The sequence below is a fragment of the Spinacia oleracea genome, chromosome 2, assembly GCF_020520425.1.
Source record: "Spinacia oleracea cultivar Varoflay chromosome 2, BTI_SOV_V1, whole genome shotgun sequence".
Taxonomy (NCBI): domain Eukaryota; kingdom Viridiplantae; phylum Streptophyta; class Magnoliopsida; order Caryophyllales; family Amaranthaceae; genus Spinacia; species Spinacia oleracea.
In genome coordinates this window covers 77,332,167-77,347,797 of record NC_079488.1, presented here as the reverse complement: position 1 = coordinate 77,347,797, position 15,631 = coordinate 77,332,167, and the positions used below count along the sequence as shown (strand labels likewise).

The following is a 15,631-nucleotide window of genomic DNA, read 5'->3' as shown; positions in this document are numbered from 1 at the left end:
AGGGCCTAAGGAATTGTACAATATGGTCGAGAAAACAGCTTAACCTACACCAGCCTATATCCAATCCTACACCACATCACAAGCCTGTCGCATCAACATACCAACACCAACCACCAAAACCCCTTCACGCACCACCTACCGCACGAACCCAGCCCCCCTGCAATATCACAGCAACAACAACGCAACACCAACAACAACATCATCCTCCAACATCTCAAATTCACTACAAACAAAATCACCCAAAAATCAGCAAGAAACAGAGTAAAAAAACAGAGTAATTGGGTTCGACCGAACCCGTATTAAGTTCGACCGAACCCGAATTTTTAGAGTTCCTGGTTGTATGAGGTTCGGTCGAACATCAATGGAGTTCGCCCACTGATATAGGGAAAAACTAGGTCGTTACTAGTCTTACACCTAAATCAACTTAAATACCTAAACTAAACACAAGAATCAAGTAGAGTGGCAAGCAAAGGGTCGATATCCACAGGGAATTGCGAGTTCCGTAGCTAGAAATGCTAACATAAGCTAATTCGAAAAGGGATTGGTTGTTGAAAAAGAAAGAAGATTCAAACTAAGCGATTAAAATGTTAAACAAGGATTAAAAAACACTAGGGGATTGGGATTCACCAAGGGATACATGCAATGGGGGAAATAAGGATTTGGGGATTAACTAAACTTGCAAAGACAAATTGGAAGGGGAATCGATCTTTAAAATCCTCAAGCAACGAATCATGCTTCCGCAATCAACCCAAAGCCTAAGAACTAATCAAAATAAATCCGATCGAAATCATACAATGCAATGACCTACAATCCCTTGCCAAATCCATGCATCGCGTTCCATTGACCAAGCAAAGTTACGTCTAACCAAGCAAGCAACAAGGACCCCCCAACTTATGCATTTAATTGCAAAACTAACAAATCCTACCTTAAAACCCCACACATGAAAACCCTAGGCTACACCCAAACCCCTAGATGAGAACTACTCACTCATGGATTTGACTACAAATTTCAACATGATGAATTCAATGGAAGTATGCATTTCCGAATAATCAAAGCAAAAATCCCTAACCAAAGAGTTCAAGCTAGTTTCATCATGGGAATCAAATCTATAGGCAAAACCATCATCCACAATACAATCAAAATCACCAAATCTCAAGAGATTAGCAAGGAAACTAATAAGTCTAATCATAAAGGATTAGGAAAAACTAAACAATCAAACAAGTAGGAAGGAGAAATATAAAAGTGCCTGTTTTTTGGGGTTTTTGATTAATGAGAAAAATAAGAGACAAAATAAGAAAATTCAGAAATTAATGACATTAAATAGAAATAAGAGTTGAGAATTTTTACAATGAAGCTTCAAAATCCAAGATTAGGGAGAATCCCAAGCAATATAATGAGCAATGAATGAAGTTCTCCTCCTTTCTCTCTCTAAAATTAATTTCAAACTACTTTTGTAAAAAACTAGGTTTTCTAAAAGCTCCTAAAATGCTTTAAATAGTCCCGAAAAGTGGCTCAGCACTGGCAGCAGGTTCGGACGAACATAAATGAAGTTCGGCCGAACTAAGAGGCAAGTTCGGCCGAACATAATGCAGGTTCGGCCGAACCTGGGAAGAGACAGGAGCTACTGAGTGCGATGTTCGGTCGAACAATAGGGGAGGTTCGGCCGAACATAGGTAAGTTCGGCCGAACTTTTGTGAATGTTCGGCCGAACTCTGGGCTTAAATCTTCAGGCTGTCCTGCTTTGGTTCGGCCGAACACCTCTGACGTTCGGCCGAACATCTTGAGTTTTGACTCCTCCCTTCCACTTCGAACTTTCCTTGGATGCCGTTGACTTCCATTGACTATTCCGTCCATTTTACTTGTTTCCCTACACATTAACAAACCCGTGAAAAGCAAAAGCTTGACAAAAATTAAGAAAAACAAGGCGAAAGGGCGGTAATTAGGGGAAACCGAGTCAACTAGCATGTAAGGGCAAAATGACTAAAATGAGCATAAAAGGGGAGGAAAACAAACAAAAACAAGAATAAAAAGATACAAAATACTATCCTAGGAGTGACATAAATGTCACTCATCACCCACACCGACAAAAGTTCGCCCGAACATCACAAGGGGTCGTCTGAACCTATTTAGCGCTCAATTTGGTATGGAATTAATGAAGCTCGACGGCTGCGATTAATTGGAATGGAACAGCACGTTTCGGCCCTTGGATTGAACGAATTGATGAATTGATGGTTGATTGATGAAGAATGAATGGTGATGGACGACGCTGATGATGGATGATGATGGACGATTATAATTGAGGAGGGGTGTGCGTTCGAATTGCTGGGAAGAAACCCCATGGCGGCTGCGAAGGAACGCCAGGAGCGAAAGGGACAAAGGAGAAGACGAAGTGCAGGGGCTGAGTTTGTTTGTTTTGGGAATTTTGATTCTTACATTTCTTTAGATTCCTTTTTTATTTTATTTTCCTTTTCTTTTAATCTTCTTTTAATTCTTTATGTTTATCTTTTCATAACTTCTAAATGCAGAAAAGATTTTCTTTTTGCAGAAATTAAAATTACCAAAATATCCCTAATTAATTAATAAAAACGGGAATAGTTTGGATTAATACAGAATATGCTCGGAACAGCTGTGATCCCTCCGCATTGAATGGGTACTCATTACTTTCTGAAGAAGCAATTCTACCATTTGGAACCCCCATAGATTCCGACTTGATGTACCATAATGACTCCGTATTACTCCTTATTTTAATATTATTCTGCCCAGCTTTAAACCAAAAAAGAAGAAGATGAAATTCTCATTTGAAGATTTAAACCAGTTACGGGTTTTATGCAAGTATAACTACAACATACTGTTAAACACCATAAACAATTTCATTGTAATCGTGGTTGAAATCGAATTATAGTTGAAATTTAGGAATGTGAAAGAAGGAAGATTATGGTTCATTAGAGCCATTTCCTGTTCACTGGAAATCTGAAAAACAAATTGCACAATCAATTGAACTTCAGATTTTACGAATCATTAGTTATTATCATAGTTGGAAGATGAGTTTCAGTTGGACATTTTATCGAACACTTGGTGTGCAAGCTCAAAACACCAAGAACTTCAATATCAAAGTACACAAAAGCCCACTCAACTAATAATCCCGTATGAATTGCAATCAATATAACCTCACATTTTCATTTTCTGATTTCTGAAGCGCTCTCTCTTTCACTAAGTATCAGAAGACAGCAGTTTGTATTCACCTCTTCTCAGGGGGAAGCTAAAAAAGAAAATTCTAACAGGAATTATCTAAACTGTTCAAGTTAATATTTTGAGTTTTGACCAATTTCTAGCTGATTGAAGGTTGAATGAGAATACATTTGGACTGAAAACTAATTCAACCTAGGTTCACGTATATTCTTTTAGTAATTTTTTATTAACTAATTAGGGACCTTATGGTAATTTCATTTTCTACATAAAGAAATTTTTTTCTGCATTTTAGTTTTACAATTTCTTTTTCTTTTCTTTTTTTCTTTCTTTTAGTTAGAGTAGTATAAATAGAACTTAGGGGCACAATTTCAAAACAATGTATTTATTTTAGTTTTAGTTCTCTCATTTTTTAGGGTTTATGCTTAGTTTTTTTAAGAGAGATAAAGTGAGGAAAATCAATGGAAATTAGGACTTTTCCATTTCAAGTGTGACAATTTATATTGAGCAACCAACAATCAATCAATGAGAACTTCTATCTCTCTCTTTATTTATTTCTCCATTTATTGCTTTATTTATTTATTGTTTTAATTAGTTTAATTGTTTTGGTTTAGCTTAATGATTAATGTTTGGATTAGTTTTTATTAATGTTTAGAATCGTGAATTAGTTGTTAATTTCGTTAAAGTTCATATTTTTAGGATTAGGGAGTAGTTTATTGATTAGGGTTTGGTGAAAACTCAACATTGATTGGTTTGGGTGTTTGTGATTAGAAATTAGGGATTTTCATGATTAAATTATTACATGTTTAAGCATTTCCGATAAATGTTGCATTTAACTTGATCAATTAAGTGTTCCATGATTGATTGGAGTAGTCTAGTTGGGTTGGAATGGGATTAAAGACCTAAACTTGACTATTTGGTTGAATTGGACTTTAACTTACCCCGGGATGATAGTGTAGAACGGGAGTTCATGTTTGATTCTTAGGGAAATTGCTCGCACGTCGGGAGATAGTTGGAGCTATTTGTGAATTCAAGGCCTATTCATGTAGTGCTTGTGAATCTTCCCCGTTTTTAGCTCTTTTATGTCCATTCCATGATATGTTGTTGTTTGACCCATTCCCTAATCTCGTTTACTTTTGGTTTCTTAGTTTAGTTTAATTAGTTTTAGTCTATTAGAATTTTCCAAAACCCCGTTTCGACCTAGCTTGTTGTTCGATTAGCATAAATTAGCGCACCTTAGTCCTTGTGGATTCCGACCCTTGCTTACCGCTTTACTTGTGTTTAGTGGTTAGTTTAGGTAATTTGTTTGATTAGGAGAGACTAGTAACGACCTAGTTTTCCCCTAGATCAGAGGGTGGTGGGAGGGTTATTTGGTCTTAGTGTGGATGATGATGATAGTGGGTTGGAGGAAGGAAGACTATGGACTATAGACTCAGACGAACGAGATGAAGGAGGAAGAAGACGCATTAAGAATAGCGACCTTCCTAGCCGGTTTCAAGTCACTTGTGTTCGATAAAAGTTAACAGCGTATAAAGGTTGGATTATTATATAATAATTCAAAGGTTGGAGTATTAACGGAAAATCGTCGAAAGGTTGGATTATTTAAAGTAATTTTTCCTAAACTTTATTAGTTACTATTTCTTTTCTCATTTGTGCAAAAAGTACAATATTTCTCATTTGTGCACTATATAACAACCAACTTTGACAAAAAAAAAAAAAATTCACCATTATTTAAGAAAAAACATAGTTAAGAGAGATCTTGTTAAATTTGGATCAATACGAGGAAACCAATCATCAACTTTTTATAATTTTACTTATATACAATTAGAGATATTAATGTCTAAATAAACTTATTTGAATACATGAAGAAAACAAATATTCCATGTATTGTGAAAAGGAAGTAATATAATCTTCCAAAAATAAAACCAAAAGATAGTGTATGTCAATTGAGATTAGCTCACTTATAACGATAGCTAATCTTATATTCCATTTATCCCACATTAGTCGTTACACTTCAATTTTCATCTGTCACACATTAGTTGTTAGTTGTTACACCTTTAAATTAAGTATGGTCCCACAATATTGTATTGTCTCTCCTATTCCAATTACAAAGGTTTGGTCCTCACACCCTTTTTTATTCAATTAAAAAATATATATATTTCACTAACTCCTATCACATTTACTTTTTCAATAAAATACAATTGATAATCAAACAACCACTCATCACCTAAAACTTTGTGAAAAATTAAGTGTAACGAGTAATGTAGAATGGAGGAGGTAAGTTGTGACGGTGTCGTCACTGTGAAGGTGTGACGGAATTTATGTAGTATTACATGATGTAGTACGGAGTAAACTGTTTTAAAAGAAGCTTAATGATATGTTACAGTACTCCCTCCGTCCCTTAATACTCGCCCTGGTTTGACCGGCACAGAGTTTTATACAATTTAATTAACTTATTAATTTATTGTGTGATAGTTGATAGTGGGGTATTTTTTAATATAGTTAGTGGAAAATGTGTCAAATTATTTTGAGGGATGAGTGGGGGGTTGAATTTTTTAATTTTTTTTTAGAAAGTTGGAATATGAGTAGGTACTTGATTAGGTGAGAGAAATTATATAATATAAGTAAAAGTATGTCATTTATAGAAACGAGGCGAGTATTAAGGGACAACTTTATAAAGAAAACGCGGCAAGTATTAAGAGACAGAGGGAGTATCTTTGTTTCATTTTGTTCTTTATGCTTTCCCCATTAGTCGGTACCTTTTTCTCCCCCTTATTACACTTCTACAGTTCTACTTGCATCGTTGCACACTTGCACCTCTTCTTGTTGTGTCTGTAATTACAAGAATTGCCACACTAGCTTATTAGCTAGGTTTTGTTGTGGAGGTTGAGTCCTTTCCCAAAGTTTTATATATCCCAGATATAAGGTGGAACACAGGGTATCATATTGGATTATGCTTTTTTTCTTCCCTGAGGGGAAGGGGGATCGGATTATGTTAAGGCATAGACCTCCAAGTGTATTCCTTATGTACATAATCTACCGGGACAACATATAAATACGATCACCGTAGTGTATACGTTAAAATAAAATTCTTAAGAATATACTTCCTCCGTTCCGGAAATATCGCACCATTTGTTTTTTACACTATTCACACACTATGACTTTGGCCATTTGTTGTGATTCTTACGTAAGAAAATTTAAGTCACGTGAGGTCATTTTAGATTCGTATCGATAAATATTTTCTTAATATTAATTTTTTATGATTTTTACTTGCACACAATTTGAGATATTAAGAGTCAAAGTAATGGTTAGAAGGGTAAAAGTCAACCATAGTGCAATATATCCGAAACAGAGGAAGTATATAGAGTATTTATCTATATATGTACGACCAACAACAACAAGCTATGTCAATCGTATTTTAAAAATAAGATCACAATAATTTATAAGTCGTTCATCTCCTCTGTTTGATAAGCTTAGCCATATTGAAGTTTAGCAGCAAAAAGGTTATAACGTAACACCAGGCCACCACCATGATATCAAATGCAATGTGCCACATATTTCCATAACCGGCCATCCTAGTCACACCCTGCATGCATTCAAAAATGCATTACATTATACTCACACTAGTCTATACCCGTGTTAATGCACGGGACTTATATAAAATTAAAATGCTATTAAAATAATGTATAACATTACATAAAAACAACTATGTATAATGGAAATGCCAATAAACATGAAGTATTATAGGTTGCAATTAATCAAGGATGTACTCATTTATGTGATAAATAATGTATTCTTAACGATGTTAGATAATTAAATTGGAATTAGATGTCTACGATAAAAAGTCATGCTCCAATTAATAATGACGCAACGTATTTTAAAACAGTTGGTAATGACTTTGCGGAATTAATTGTATGATTTTATGGCTGTTAGCTAATTTTTAGAAAATAAACTTTTCTACACTGATTGATCATTTATGTTTATGTGTAATTTGGTTGTTAATATATGAATTTCTATAATTGTATTGTGATTTATTACTTATACTGAGTTGGGTATAAATAATTTGGTCTACATTCTATTGAATGAGTTTCCATATTTTCTTTGTTTATATGATCTATATACCAAGCTCTGTATTTTGATTAAATGTGTATAATTGCAATAATGTTTTGTTCTTTCGACTATGTGTACTTATGCGATATTATCTACTTACTTACATGTTTCTCGTAACAATTTTTTTTCAAATGGCAAAAATTGAATATTGGTCAAGTGTGTAGTAATATTGGTAATACTACAATACTATCTTTTATAAAGGGGATAAGGGATTAGAATGTTATTTCATTCTATTTTTTTTATAATATACTAGTTTAGGGCCCGTGCAACACACGGCTACTACTAAAACAATTTATTATTTTAATAGTAACTAAAAGACTTGTGATATTAGGAAAACATGAAAGTAAAAAGGATATATGAAAAAGTATAAATTCAAAGTTGTGTAAAAAAATATTCAAATGAAGTAAATTTGCATATTACTATGCAAAGTTAAAAATTATAGGCGTTTACTTGTATGTAGAACGATCTAACAACGTTAGCAAAACCCGAATGACTCAAGACTAATTTTCGAAAAGACCTGAGCATAACCGAGTTAGTCAAATACAACATATTTTGAATTGAGTAAAATCTTGATAAATAAACTTATATGTTAGTCTACTTACCATGTATTATTATTTTAATTAACATTCTTACTTACCAGTTACCATGTATTATATTATTAATAGTAGACTAACATTAGAAGTTCATTTATCAATATTTTTTATATTTCTTATCAGATTAAAAAGTTATAATATTACATAAATAAAATTATATCATAAAGGAAAAAATAATATTGATTTAGGTTTCCTCCAATAATATATTATGCAGTACACATCTATAGTAATTAAAATATATTTTTATCTTAGTTTCCTAAAAAAACGTAATGTAATTTATTTATTTTAAAGTAAATTAAAAATTAAAAAACATTTTGGCGGGAAAAAATCGCACCAGGAAATGACACGTGTCATTCCTGGTGTCTCTTTTAGTATATAGTAATAGATACTACAAAAGTTATAATGGTATCACCAATGAGACAGAGCAGTTTAAATTTTTTAGACCTCAGTTGAGCCTCGACGATGATGATAAGCTTTAATTTGATCTTGCTAGATTGATTTTCTTCTTTTAAAGAACAACAAAGGGGTTTGGATCGAGCTCCTGTCTTACTTATGAAAATCCATTGCTCTACTAAACCACCAATAAACCCTACCCAACTACTTTAAAATTCTTCTCACCACCTACAAAAATCGTCTCCCAACCAAGCCATAACCAACTCATGCCATCAAAACCTCCGCCATCGATGAAAATCGTCTCACCCCATCCACGTACGACACAAATAACTATATACCCTGGTAAAAACCCATGAAACCACCCTTAACCCCTACCCACCCACCATCCCTCTAAGCCCACAAAGAATCATGAACTTTGGCTTTTGATGGTCAAATTCGATTATGAAAGCTCTAGTTAAAAGATTAATTGTGGAGGTCTAATTTGACCGAGTAAGATTCAAATTAGAAAACTAATAGTTATGCAAAAATTTATATTATCCACTTTGTTACATGTTTCTCATAACAATACACTAGATTAGATCCCGTGCACGCACGGATATTTAAAAATTATTATTGACCATCTTTTTTATAAAAATTTTAATGGAATTATTTATCCCTTAAATCTATTGCGTAATTAATAATCTCGAATGTACTCATTTTATCATATTTTAACATACTATGTATTATATATTTTATATGTTTAATATGATGATCTGACTAAAATATTTGATATATTTAATATGCTAATTTGACCAAAATATCGAGTAAGAATATTTTCTATTATTGACATGACAATTTGACTAAAATTTTATCAAACTTTTAATAATGGCATATTCCATAATCCTATATTTTTTTCCATATACAAACATTTATACAAAAGGAGAGAAAATAAAAAAAGAATAAAATAAATATGTCTTTTTAGGAAAGAGTTTTTGGCGGGAAAATTTTTCACCAGGAAATGACACGTGTCATTTCTGGTGTCTCTTTTAATATATAGTAAAATATATTCTTTTATCTTAGTTTCCTAAAAAAACGTAATGTAATTTATTTATTTTAAAGTAAATTAAAAATTAAAAAAACATTTTGGCGGGAAAAAATCGCACCAGGAAATGACACGTGTCATTCCTGGTGTCTCTTTTAGTATATAGTAATAGATACTACAAAAGTTATAATGGTATCACCAATGAGACAGAGCAGTTTAAATTTTTTAGACCTCAGTTGAGCCTCGACGATGATGATAAGCTTTAATTTGATCTTGCTAGATTGATTTTCTTCTTTTAAAGAACAACAAAGGGGTTTGGATCGAGCTCCTGTCTTACTTATGAAAATCCATTGCTCTACTAAACCACCAATAAACCCTACCCAACTACTTTAAAATTCTTCTCACCACCTACAAAAATCGTCTCCCAACCAAGCCATAACCAACTCATGCCATCAAAACCTCCGCCATCGATGAAAATCGTCTCACCCCATCCACGTACGACACAAATAACTATATACCCTGGTAAAAACCCATGAAACCACCCTTAACCCCTACCCACCCACCATCCCTCTAAGCCCACAAAGAATCATGAACTTTGGCTTTTGATGGTCAAATTCGATTATGAAAGCTCTAGTTAAAAGATTAATTGTGGAGGTCTAATTTGACCGAGTAAGATTCAAATTAGAAAACTAATAGTTATGCAAAAATTTATATTATCCACTTTGTTACATGTTTCTCATAACAATACACTAGATTAGATCCCGTGCACGCAAGGATATTTAAAAATTATTATTGACCATCTTTTTTATAAAAATTTTAATGGAATTATTTATCCCTTAAATCTATTGCGTAATTAATAATCTCGAATGTACTCATTTATCATATTTTAACATACTATGTATTATATATTTTATATGTTTAATATGATGATCTGACTAAAATATTTGATATATTTAATATGCTAATTTGACCAAAATATCGAGTAAGAATATTTTCTATTATTGACATGACAATTTGACTAAAATTTTATCAAACTTTTAATAATGGCATATTCCATAATCCTATATTTTTTTCCATATACAAACATTTATACAAAAGGAGAGAAAATAAAAAAAGAATAAAATAAATATGTCTTTTTAGGAAAGAGTTTTTGGCGGGAAAATTTTTCACCAGGAAATGACACGTGTCATTTCTGGTGTCTCTTTTAATATATAGTAAAATATATTCTTTTATCTTAGTTTCCTAAAAAAACGTAATGTAATTTATTTATTTTAAAGTAAATTAAAAATTAAAAAAACATTTTGGCGGGAAAAAATCGCACCAGGAAATGACACGTGTCATTCCTGGTGTCTCTTTTAGTATATAGTAATAGATACTACAAAAGTTATAATGGTATCACCAATGAGACAGAGCAGTTTAAATTTTTTAGACCTCAGTTGAGCCTCGACGATGATGATAAGCTTTAATTTGATCTTGCTAGATTGATTTTCTTCTTTTAAAGAACAACAAAGGGGTTTGGATCGAGCTCCTGTCTTACTTATGAAAATCCATTGCTCTACTAAACCACCAATAAACCCTACCCAACTACTTTAAAATTCTTCTCACCACCTACAAAAATCGTCTCCCAACCAAGCCATAACCAACTCATGCCATCAAAACCTCCGCCATCGATGAAAATCGTCTCACCCCATCCACGTACGACACAAATAACTATATACCCTGGTAAAAACCCATGAAACCACCCTTAACCCCTACCCACCCACCATCCCTCTAAGCCCACAAAGAATCATGAACTTTGGCTTTTGATGGTCAAATTCGATTATGAAAGCTCTAGTTAAAAGATTAATTGTGGAGGTCTAATTTAAACGAGTAAGATTCAAATTAGAAAACTAATAGTTATGCAAAAATTTATATTATCCACTTTGTTACATGTTTCTCATAACAATACACTAGATTAGATCCCGTGCACGCAAGAATATTTAAAAATTATTATTGACCATCTTTTTTATAAAAATTTTAATTGAATTATTTATCCCTTAAATCTATTGCGTAATTAATAATCTCGAATGTACTTATTTTATCATATTTTAACATACTATGTATTATATATTTTATATGTTTAATATGATGATCTGACTAAAATATTTGATATATTTAATATGCTAATTTGACCAAAATATCGAGTAAGAATATTTTCTATTATTGACATGACAATTTGACTAAAATTTTATCAAACTTTTAATAATGGCATATTCCATAATCCTATATTTTTTTCCATATACAAACATTTATACAAAAGGAGAGAAAATAAAAAAAGAATAAAATAAATATGTCTTTTTGGGAAAGAGTTTTTGGCGGGAAAATTTTTCACCAGGAAATGACACGTGTCATTTCTGGTGTCTCTTTTAATATATAGTAAAATATATTCTTTTATCTTAGTTTCCTAAAAAAACGCAATGTAATTTATTTATTTTAAAGTAAATTAAAAATTAAAAAAACATTTTGGCGGGAAAAAATCGCACCAGGAAATGACACGTGTCATTCCTGATGTCTCTTTTAGTATATAGTAATAGATACTAGAAAAGTTATAATGGTATCACCAATGAGACAGAGCAGTTTAAATTTTTTAGACCTCAGTTGAGCCTCGACGATGATGATAAGCTTTAATTTGATCTTGCTAGATTGATTTTCTTCTTTTAAAGAACAACAAAGGGGTTTGGATCGAGCTCCTGTCTTACTTATGAAAATCCATTGCTCTACTAAACCACCAATAAACCCTACCCAACTACTTTAAAATTCTTCTCACCACCTACAAAAATCGTCTCCCAACCAAGCCATAACCAACTCATGCCATCAAAACCTCCGCCATCGATGAAAATCGTCTCACCCCATCCACGTACGACACAAATAACTATATACCCTGGTAAAAACCCATGAAACCACCCTTAACCCCTACCCACCCACCATCCCTCTAAGCCCACAAAGAATCATGAACTTTGGCTTTTGATGGTCAAATTCGATTATGAAAGCTCTAGTTAAAAGATTAATTGTGGAGGTCTAATTTGACCGGGTAAGATTCAAGTTAGAAAACTAATAGTTATGCAAAAATTTATATTATCCACTTTGTTACATGTTTCTCATAACAATACACTAGATTAGATCCCGTGCACGCACGGATATTTAAAAATTATTATTGACCATCTTTTTTATAAAAAATTTAATTGAATTATTTATCCCTTAAATCTATTGCGTAATTAATAATCTCGAATGTACTCATTTTATCATATTTTAACATACTATGTATTATATATTTTATATGTTTAATATGATGATCTGACTAAAATATTTGATATATTTAATATGTTAATTTGACCAAAATATCGAGTAAGAATATTTTCTATTATTGACATGACAATTTGACTAAAATTTTATCAAACTTTTAATAATGGCATATTCCATAATCCTATATTTTTTTCCATATACAAACATTTATACAAAAGGAGAGAAAATAAAAAAAGAATAAAATAAATATGTCTTTTTAGGAAAGAGTTTTTGGCGGGAAAATTTTTCACCAGGAAATGACACGTGTCATTCCTGGTGTCTCTTTTAGTATATAGTAAAATAGATTCTACAATGCTTCAAAAAGTATAAATAATACATACTACAAATGACATAAACCGAATATTGGTGAAGTGTCTAGTAATATCGACAATACAAAAATACTCTCTTGTTTTTAAGAGGAGGAGTTTTGAATATTATTTTTGTTCTAGTTATTATTATATATAAAAAAAAAAAACTCCGTATAAGATATATTTACTACTCCGTATCATTCAACTAAAGTTTCAATTTTTATTAAAATGATTAGAGTAGAAGTAAGTTACTCATAGAAATAAAAAAAAAATGTAATGTTTTCTATATTTATTAGATTGATTGAAATTTAGAAACTTTGAAAATATATTTTAAAATTTTCAATCCATATTTTTTTTTTGTTATTCAAGTTAATTTCCAATTTAAACATTTGAAGGCATTTAAGTTGATTTCATTGTTTTTTTTTTCACAACATCACGTTTCTTTAAATAACAGTGTAGGAGAGATGAGTATTGGGATTTTGGAGCCCTCATAATCTCTACCGCTCCGCTTTAATAATGAGTAGATTTTTATGTTCGTTTAGAATTAATTGTACGTTACATAGTCCCAATAAGCCCTTTGTACCTATTGTCTAAATTTCGAACATTCTCGACTAAGCTACTCCGTACTTTGGTACAACTGTACAAGTTATTGTAAGATGTCCATACAACGTACGTATGTATTGCATGTTAGAACTCGATACAACAGTTAAATTGATCCACTTTTCATAATCAGCCGCATTTTTTTAATTGGTGCACTTTTTATTTATGTAAAATTTCCTTCTTACCCCAAATACCTCATTAGTCATTAGTAATATTGTATTATTTATTCATTATCTTTTCTTTTCTTCAAATACGTTATACGTTAATACCTCCACTATCTTTTATTACAATTGTTTATTATTTATTAACCAACTTACATCTCATTTTAATAAAATGAAGTCATTTTCATTATATTTGGAACCAGTTAAAGTGCACCAATTAACTATATACGAAGGGAGTATAAATTACTGAGAAAAGTGAGAAGATAACTTACTGTTGGAACTCAATATTGATTGAACTCGGAGGTGAAGAAGAAGAAGAAAGATTGAGTAGCATCGCGTAGGCGGTGTTGGATAACAACATAGTTGTGGCGGGAGTAAGCAGAGGATGTGAAACTGCAGAATTTGCATAATCAACAATTTTAAGTTGAATAGTCTCTGGATTTTCACAACTTGCTGGTTCTGGTGCACTTATGCATTTTACCAAATATTGCCTCCCACAAGCTGCCCCGTTGTCCCATATGCCGTCTCCGGCCGCCGCGAATAGGTTGTTTGATGGAAACTCTGCCGCATCACTTGAGTAGCATGATGTTGCTGCTTGCATTGTAACAAATTAATTTAATACTATAACTTTCTTCCTCAAACCTAATAGACGTTGTAACAGGCAAGTTGCAACAGGTTCATCAAAATTTAGAACCGAAATAACATGTCCAAAGATTTATATAAATTTTTATTGTCAAAATATTTATAAAAATTATCTAATTTACGGTTAGGATTTTGATTGTTTTATATTTTGGGTTTAAATTGTAATTCTATATTTATATTTTTCAAAAATGAGTATGGATTATATAATATTTTGGGATTATGTTGTTGTGAATTAAAAATGTTCAAACTAATTTGTGATACAAACCGTTAACAAAATTGAAGAACTACGCAAGAAAACCAAGCAACGAAAATAAGAAAGTTTACTGTGGAAACCCGAGCACCGGGAGGAAAACCTATCAATCCACTAGAAACTATGAAGATTTACAAAGAGATTATCAAGGACCCTGCACCCGCATTTTGGGGTGCGGGATTTGCCGAGTTGAAACTGTGAGGGTACGGGAATGGACCCCGCAATCGCGGGCTTCCCCGCGGCTCCAAGAAACGCTCCTCCAAGTTCCTCTTTCACAATGGCAGATCTTAGGTATGGCTGGGTATAACTTAGTTAGTATTTGGTTTGACTTTTTGACGGGGAAGTTAGTTGTTAATTACGAGTTTTTTGATCAGTTGATACACGTCTTAATCTATTTAATGTTTTTGGTTGGCTGAGAAGCTTTTAGCTACTGTACCTCTAGAAAAATCGAATGTATTTTCTTTCTAGTTTCCATTGTTTCTAGAATTACTTATTAGCCACTCCATTCATTTCAATATAACTGACCAATTAATACTATCTACACAACATTTTATCACTCTATCACATAATTAACAATGACCAATATATTTTAGTGTAATTACTTAAGTCAAGTTACTTAAGCTAAGCTTAAACCCAAATTCAAAATTGAAATACGAGGGAGGATCCTCTTCATTTCCTAAAAGAAACAGTATGGTCTATTTCTTAAACCAAATGTTAAAATTCTTGTAAATGCATGATGAGGGAAAATAAGAGATATGTTTGAAAATGTTCTATTTACTACGTGAAAGGTGTAAGATCTTAAGATAGAAAATGAAAGAAAAGAAATGAAATGAAAGAGGATTCTCGGTCGAAAAATACTTACGGAGATATGGAGAAGAATACTCGGCCGCAGCACCAATATCACCGGAGCATGTACGAAAAATATAAACAGTGGAAAGGATGAAGATGGAGAATAATTTAGAGTGAGACATGGTCATGGACTCGTTTCACCTAATAATAATTACAAGGAATAATTTTTGGATTTTATTATTTATTTTTGTTGTTTT

At 32.2% G+C, this 15,631-nt stretch overlaps 1 protein-coding gene across 1 annotated transcript; it reads right to left on the bottom strand.

Moving 5' to 3' along the window:
• Positions 1-6,488: 6,488 nt before the first annotated feature.
• Positions 6,489-15,604, bottom strand: LOC110775332 (putative EG45-like domain containing protein 1). Its single transcript, XM_021979944.2, has 3 exons — positions 15,448-15,604; positions 13,966-14,284; positions 6,489-6,772 (listed from the first exon to the last, which is right to left on the bottom strand). Exons 1-3 carry the CDS (start codon positions 15,560-15,562, stop codon positions 6,766-6,768), a joined length of 441 nt encoding a protein of 146 aa, XP_021835636.1. The 5' UTR covers positions 15,563-15,604; the 3' UTR covers positions 6,489-6,765.
• Positions 15,605-15,631: the final 27 nt, after the last annotated feature.

Excerpts from the sequence above, each read along its gene's own strand:
- LOC110775332 (XM_021979944.2), bottom strand. The coding sequence starts at position 15,562 with ATGACCATGTCTCACTCTAAATTATTCTCCATCTTCATCCTTTCCACT. Across the intron at positions 14,285-15,447 it reads GTATTCTTCTCCATATCTCC|CAACATCATGCTACTCAAGT; the intron begins GTAAGTATTTTT and ends CAATGCAAGCAG.